This window comes from Danio aesculapii, chromosome 23, assembly GCF_903798145.1.
Source record: "Danio aesculapii chromosome 23, fDanAes4.1, whole genome shotgun sequence".
NCBI classification, from domain to species: Eukaryota; Metazoa; Chordata; class Actinopteri; order Cypriniformes; family Danionidae; genus Danio; species Danio aesculapii.
In genome coordinates, this window is record NC_079457.1 from 695,650 (window position 1) to 704,155 (window position 8,506).

An 8,506-nucleotide genomic window follows, 5' to 3' on the forward strand; every position below is an offset into this window, starting at 1 on the left:
CACACACACACACACACACAACACACTGAGTACAAAACACCAAACTAAACACAACACAGCAACATCTTAAACTCACGACGCCTCATTCAGTCCCGGTGTTGTGCTCTGATTTACTGTGTGTGTGTGTGTGCATGCTTATATTTGTGTATGAATGGGAAATAAAAGCCTGCACATCAGATTAGAGCTGTGTGTAATGACAGTATATAGGCTATAGACTAGACTAAATAAACTCTACCGGTTCATATTATTACTCTCCATTGCTGACTGTGTAGAGTTGAAATATGCATTGTCGATGCTAATACTTCACAATATTTAGATCAACATATTCTGACGGGACGTGAGTATCAGCACACTAACAAGTACAATGTTAATATTTACTATTGTATTTAGCTATATTGTGCGCTGGGCCTTTAATCATTAGTGTTTGAAAAGTGTTTTCATGCATTCATTCATTTTCTTTTCAGCTTAGTCCCTTTATTAATCATGGGGTCGCCACAACGAAATGAACCGACAACTATTCCAGCACATTTTACGCAGTGGATGCCCTTTTAGCTGCAACCCATCACTGGGAAACACCCGTACACTCTTACATTCACACCCATACACTACAGACAATTTAGCCAACCCAATTCCCCCATAGCGCATGAGTTTGGACTGGAAAACGGAAAACTGACCCAGCCGAGGCTCAAACCAGCAACCTTCTTGCTGTGAGGTGAACGTGCGATGCACTGCGCCACCACGTCGCAATAAAACAATTAAGTTATTGCACAAAAGAAAACCCTCAAGACTTGTGTTGATTCAGCTCATTATGAATATGTAGGTTGAAGAAGCAGCACATGCTACAGCATTATGAAGAGAGTAAACTTGGAGAGAGAACTTGGAATCATTTCTGTCAACATATAAACTAGGATAAAGGACAATAACAGTGAAACAACCTTAAAGTTTTAACTTTTTTTATTTTTACTTACTATTTTATTACATTTCCCAGTAGTGGGTTGCAGCTGGAAGGGCATGCGCTGCATAAAACACATGCTGGAATAGTTGGCAGTTCATTCCACTGTGGCGACCCCTGATGAATAAAGGGACTAAGCAGAAAAGTAAATGAATGAATGAATGTTTATTACACACGTTTGTTTTCTCTGTGCTGTAGTTTAGCTTGGTGGTGATGACAGGCGGCTGTAACAATAGTGAGAGTAAAATACTGTAATCAGGGTTCATACACATTTTAACTAAAATTCCATGACTTTTCCATGATTTTTCCAAGACTTTCAAGTCAATTTTCATCACCTAAAGTTTAATGCAATGTCTACATATGAGTGGTAAAAAACAATACATGTTGAATATTATTACAGCATATCGTAAAACACACAACAATCTGTTTACTTTCAATTTATATTCATTCATTCTCTGATTAGTCTCTTTATTAATCTGGGGTCGCCACAGCGGAATGAACCAACAACTTATCCAGCACATGTTTTGCGCAGTGGATGCCCTTCCAGCTGTAACCATCCCAGTGAAACACCCATACTCACCCATTCACACCCATACACTACGGACAATTTAGCCTACCCAATCCCCCTATAGCGCATGTGTTTGGACTGTGGAGGAAACCGGAGCACCCGGAGGAAACCCACACCAACACGGGGAGAACATGCAAACTCCACACAGAAACACACACTGACCCAGCCGGGACTCAAACCAGAGACCTTCTTGCTGTGAGGCAATTGTGCTACCCACTGCGCCACTGTGACGCCCACTTTATATTTATATCTATGTCAAATTGATTTAGACGATGCTTACACCGCACTAATTATGTGAGAGCATGTGATTGGCCAATGACAGAAAAGTAAATAACCGATATTCAAGTTTACACATATCTGTTTTCCATCTCTTTTCCAAAATTTCTGTTTTTCCAAAACTTTTCCAGGCCTAGAAAATGCCCTGTCAAAATTCCATGACTTTTCCAGGTTTTCCATGGCCGCATGAACCCTGTGTAATGATGATGCACAAGACTATTGATAGTATACTCAAAGAAAAAACAGTAACTAAGGCTGAGGCTATCAGGATTTTCCACGATGAGAGGCATCCTTTATCATACACTGTTACCAACAGGTCATCTATATTATCTTCTCAGATGTGTAAGAAATAGGACAAAATTATTATTTACCCCTCAAGCAATTCAGTTTTTAAATTCCTCCTCTGGGCGGCACGGTGGCTCAATGGTTAGCACTGTGGCCTCACAGCAAGAAGATCTCTGTTTCGAGTCCTTGCTGGGTCAGTTGCCGTTTCTGTGTGTGAATGAGTGTGTAAGTGTGTTTCCCAGTACTGGGATGCAGCTGGATGGGCATCCGCTGTGTAAAACATATGCTATAATAGTTGGCGGTTCATTCCGCTGTGGCGACCCCTGATGAATAAAGGGAGTAAGCTGAAGGAAAATACATGAATGGATTCCTCCTCTCTCGGTAGCAGCTGATGGCCAGCATACGGGATATTTATTTAGAGGGATTTATTTAGATAAATGCCAAATGGGAAATTATCAGATGTCTCTGAGAGAGTACGCTGCAAATGAAATCTCCAAATAAAGACAAATAAAGCTAACTAACTAACATTCTGACTGTTGAACAATAAAAGAGCTGATTTATATATGAGGAGTTCAGATGCAGTGAGGGCCGTCTGAAATTTCCATTAAAAAACTGAACATTCTCTCAGCCTCCTTTGTTTACGTTGAGATATTTCACTTTAAAGACCCGGAAGAGGACTTATTCTTTACCATAAAAGTGATATTACTGAACATACACACAGCAGCCTGATAAAAACACTCATTTTAGAGGAGAATTTCAGACGGCATTTAGAGGTTTTTGCATCTAAACTCCTCATATATATATAATACAACTAATATATAAGATCAAAAGTTAGTTTGCTGGACAGAAAATCCAGCAAAATTGCAACTAAAGAGAGACGGCTCATATTTGTGAAGCTGCTGAAATCCATTTGTGCGTCTGAGCCCAAGGCAAGAGTCTGATCCTGGCGAATACTGAGCGATACACACACGCTCTCACACACACTTCAAAAAGAGACTGCAGAGAGGAATAGCTCACAGACTAAAGGACGCACGTGGAAATACTCTTCAACGAAAGCTTTAAACACTATATAAAAGACAGGCATGCAGCAGAATATGCTTAATTATTCCATTACGGCCAATAAATGATGTAACAAGCTGCATTAGAAATCAGTCTGACGTAGAAAACTGCAAAAAACACTTCTCTTACTTACAGTTTTGGTCTTCTTTCTAGTCTACATATCTAAAAACTCTTAATTCAAGAAGCATTTATAGACAGGGAAATAATGAAGTGAGTTTTTCATTAAAACAAGTGGAAGAATAATAATATTAGACTGTCAAACATGCAAAATAAATGTATTAATAAATAAATACAACTATTCAGCAAAGCAAACAATATCAAGACTGTAAAAACGAGATTATTTAGCATGCTTTAAGTAAAAACTCGCTTCATTTTGACTCATTATTGCTGAAAACAACACTATATTTAGTGTGTGTCTAGAAAATGCTTCTTGATTTAAGAATATTTAGATATTTAGATTAGTACAAGACAAAAACTAAGCAAGAAAAGCATTTTTGCAGTGTAGTGTAGCTTCAATATTTCCTAGAAAGCCAATTAAAAGATGCCTTCACGTGCGTTCAATGTCAGCACACTTAAAAATGAACGGCTTTCATTAAAATTAGATATTAAAATTAGTTCATGCAAACAGAAAGTGCATCTGTATTATTAAATTCTATCATGCCGAGCATGTTTTACTCTCAAAATTAATAAAGAAACGACTCCCAAGTTATTTTTCATTATCATGCCACTCTCTAATGACTCGCTCTCTAATTAAACAGCTATGTTAATTCAACACCAACGCAGAAAAATGCAACAAATCGATGAATATGTTCATCAGTGAAGTAAAATAATCCGTAAATTAGCAGTTTTCTGCATTCTGTCACTCGTGATTTTATTTTTCCCTTTATATTTATGCTCTTTTCTGTTGTTTATTTTTCATCCAACAACTTTTAACCTTGAAAAGATTGAAAAAGTGAGTGTAAAGTGCTGTAATATCCGGGTTGGTGTTATTTATTACGCTATAATAACCTTGTAATAAACTGCAGCATATTTTCTGTTATTTTACAGACTTATTTCTCTAGATATTATTTCTTATATATTATATTATCACTAAAATGTCAATAAGCATCACTTTGTTCAACTGTAGAGTTGAATTTTCAACATCAGAAGTGGACCGAGCAGAGATCAACATCCCATAATGCAGTTCACCACCGCAAATAAACCCAACACACTAAATACAGAATTGTTTTTTTACAGTGCAGCTACTAATAAACCCGACAAACTGTGTGTTTTATAAACCTTTCACTCCTTATGTTGATTAAAAATAAAAATAAAATCACCTTCCAGACAACATCACCTCATGATGAGGAATAACATTCACAATTCAACACTAAACTGAGCTTTTGCTGTTATATTGGCTGTAAAAATGCAGCAATTATGAAAATAAAAATGTAATCAGAGCAGAAACACGTAAGCACACACATAAACACAGCAGCTTTTCAGAGAAACATTTTAAAATGTATATTTTCTCAGAGATTTTGTTTAGTTTCTAGTCTAAATATCTAAAAATAAATTAAATCAAGAAGCATTAATAGACATTTAAAACATTTTATCTTGTTGTCAGAATAAATGAGTCAAAATTAAGTCAGTTTTCCCTGAAACAAGTCAAATAATCTGACAATGGGTGAGCAGAATAATGTTATTTCAAAGCAAAAACAATATTATTTCGCTTATCCCATTGACAGATTAACTAGTTTGATTTAAGGGAAAACTTACTTGATTTTGACTCATTATTTCTGAAAATAAGACAATAGGTTTTAATTGTCTATTAAATGCTTCTGGATTTAAATTTTTTAGATATTTAAACTAAAAACAAGACAAAAACGTTAAATAAGAACAGCATTTTTTTGAGTTCATGCAATTAGAATTAATCAGAAATACTAAGTAACTTTAGGGATGTAACGATGTAACGAATTGTATAAATCCCAAACAAATCGCGAAATAATTGGAGTTTATACAAATTAATCTAAAGTGAATCGGAAACATCTGCAAACTTATTTCAGTATCATGACGTATTTCCAATTGAAACGGAATATTGAGTAGGGGGCGGGTTTATTTTTGAGCTCCGCCTCTCATCTTTTACTCACAGCAAACTAAAGCGGCGGTCACACTACAGTTTGAGCATGCGAAATTCTGTCGTATGGTGCTACGAAAAAGAGGTGGGACTAAACAAGTTGATTAGACATTTAAAAAGCAAACAATTGGTCCATATTTAAAATTTCAGTCCAGACAGGACATGTTTTGATCCTCGATTGGTCTTACGCAGTCAGGTGATGTGATTTTGCAGGTCAGAGTTCACCAAGCTTGAACTTTCCAATGCAGCGAACTGCAAAACTTGTCGCACGAGCTAGCATTTCCAGTCTGACGTATTCGCATGCATATGAATGGAAGTCTACAGGGAGAAAAGTCTAGTGTGCCCGCAGTTTAATAGTTGGAGGGGCGTGACTGTGCATATTTTGTCTGATCCATCAAACTGACATCAAGTACTGCTGTTCCAGATTGGAAGTTGATTGACAGGTTGTGATTTAAGTCCACGTGACCCAGAAGTTGCGGAGAATTTTATTTCAATATGTCGATGTACTTCCAACTGAATATTGAGTAAGGGGCGGAGACTTTTTGCACATCATTCCATCGTAGGAAACTAACAGTAGGAGGGGCGGGGTTGATAATACTGTCACTCAAGTGTCAAACTGATGTCACAAAGTAGATGCTCAGCTTTTGATTAAAGATTACCAAAACAAACTTTTTTTCAGTATATTAACTTGCGCAGATAAATTGTTCACGTAAATAATGACAATTTGCACTACAAAAATGGACATTGCAAATTTTAATTTAATTTAAACTTTAAAGATGATCAAAGCAGACATGTCTTGCAGAAAATAACTTGTTAACTGTTTACATTAAGACTAACAATGTTGTATTACGAGCAATTTTGTAAATTAAAATTTCAAACTTTGCCAATTTGAAATGCCAAGTGCTGGTATAGAGTAAATCTGCATCTTATTCATCACTGTATCCTTTAGGTTTCATGCAGTAGGTCCATAGTTTCACAAACTTAAACTCAGTCCATTCTGTTTTTAAATTTCTAAATTATACAGTACAACTGCTTTTAATTCAACTTTACTGCATCTTTGTGTGAATTGCGATTATAAATGCAGTGGTTTCCTCTCATTGTAAATAGAAAAAGCATCATTTATATGAAGATATTTCTTTTATTTGTGTAATTTATTTGATTCAATTTAGTTGTTACAAATCAGTTTCACAAATAAACTTGCAGCAGTATTCTAATAAAAGGAAACGTTTTTAAATACCGTATAATGTTTGGAATCTCACTTTGTTAAAGTTCACGTGAAACCGGAAGTTTACGTTCACTTTTTTTTTTTACCACAACTGAAACAGAATATTGAGTAGGGGGCGGGGCTTTATTTTGTGCATTATTCACTCATAGCAAACTATTGGTAAAAAAGGGCGTGGTTTAGGTTATTGATATACAGTTGACATGGAAGCCCTAAAGTTGACGTTCGCTACTCCAAACATGATAGAAAATGCTCAGACTTTAAACTGAAGATGACCAAAACAATTATTTTACTTAAATATTCCCCTTAAGAATAACAACGCGAGCTAGCAAAATAAACATGATGAATTTAGATTTAATTTAGACTTTAAAGATGATCAAGCAGACATGTCTTGCAGTAAATACAGTTAATTAATTGTTCACCTTAAGACTAACAATGTGCGCTAGCTAAATAAACATCGTCAATTTAAATTTCATGCAAACCTTAAGTGCCACCTACTGGTTAGAGAATGAATCTGCATCTTATTCAGTGGTTTCCATCATGTTTCAGGTAGTAGATCCATAATTTCACAAAATTAAGTCAGTTCATTGTTTTACTTCAAATTTCCATACAGTATAATCGCTTTTAATTCAACTTTACTGCATCTTTGAGTGAATTACGATATGCAGTGGTTTCCTCTGTGTAAATAGAAAAACCCTCCTTTTTATGAAGATATTTCTTTTATTTGTGTGACTTGTTTGATTTGCGGTTTGCTTTTAAACATTCGGTTTAGTTTTGTTACATATCAATTTCACAAATAAACAGGCGGGGCTTTATTTTGTGCATCATTCGCTAATAGCAAACTAATGGTAAAAAGGGCGTGGTTATTGATATACAGTTGCCATGGAAGCCCTAAAATTTACATCCACCACTCCAAACACGACAGAAAATGCTCAGACTTTAAACTGAAGATGACCAAAACAATTATTTCATTGAATTATTCGCCGTAAGAATATAAACCTCAGCTAGCAAAATAAACATTATAAATTTTGATTTCAAGCGGGCTTTTGTAGGATAAACGTGAGAAAATCTAATCACAAAATCAAATCGAATCGCTAAACCAAAATCGCGTTTCGTATTGGATCACAAAATCCAAATCGCGTTTCGAATCGAATCGTGAATCGAATCGCGAGTTGAGTGAATCGTTACATCCCTACAAACAAATCAAAGAGAAACACAGAATCGAGTCAGAATCTCTACCTGATGTGGCATCACCGTTTACTCTGGATTCACACGCGCCAGCTTCACATTTAGATTTGCCTCCTAAAACACACACACACACACACACACACACACTCTTCGATAAGTTTGACAGAAACACAAACATACTATTATTATTATTACTATTCAATGAACTACACAGCACTCCAAACCCGCTACAAATCATGCAGAAACATCGTTCACACACCAACAAACTAGAGCAAAGTGCGAAATAATATTCCAGAAGCTGATGCGTGTTATTATGTTGTCCTGTGTGTGTCAGCATGTCACACACACTCTCTGTCGCGCACGCGCCCGCGCACACATACTCTCCACGGCCACATATTCGCCCGAAAACTGGAAACTAAAGCGACCTAATACACTCTCCCCACCGCTGTAAACTCCCAAAATGTAAGCAAAGTGCATTTTACCTGAGTTGACGGCACTATTTTCCGTAAGCATCCACAGAATCCGAAAGCAGGCCGCAGTTTAACTCGTTTTTAGCCCCACGAAACGCTTCTTTCTCCAGATAAACCAACAGTAGACGGACAGCAGCTTTACAGGCCCCGCCCTCCCCGCCTCTGCCTGCATATCTCTAGACATAGTTACCGCGGCAGCCAATCTTACGCGGCCGTAGCCTTTAAATCTCCGCGGATTGGCCGACGAGGCTGACAGCTCTATTGCGATTGGCCGACTGGCGCGCCACTGACTGCATCGGAGGGTCACGCCCCCTGGCCTGTAGGGGTGTGTCCTGACGTCACCGCTCAGCCGCTAAGAGGTAAACAATCTGTC

At 37.0% G+C, this 8,506-nt stretch overlaps 1 protein-coding gene across 1 annotated transcript in view; it reads right to left on the reverse strand.

Moving 5' to 3' along the window:
- Window positions 1-8,267, reverse strand: part of vdra (vitamin D receptor a) — a 79,539-nt gene extending 71,272 nt beyond the window's left edge. The window contains exons 1-2 of the mRNA XM_056448624.1: window positions 8,146-8,267; window positions 7,715-7,777 (exon numbers count right to left, since the gene is read on the reverse strand). Of these exons, the coding sequence (XP_056304599.1) occupies window positions 7,715-7,777; window positions 8,146-8,176 (94 nt within the window). The 5' untranslated portion in view covers window positions 8,177-8,267. The remainder of the gene's footprint in view (window positions 1-7,714; window positions 7,778-8,145) is intronic.
- Between the last annotated feature and the right edge of the window lie 239 nt (window positions 8,268-8,506).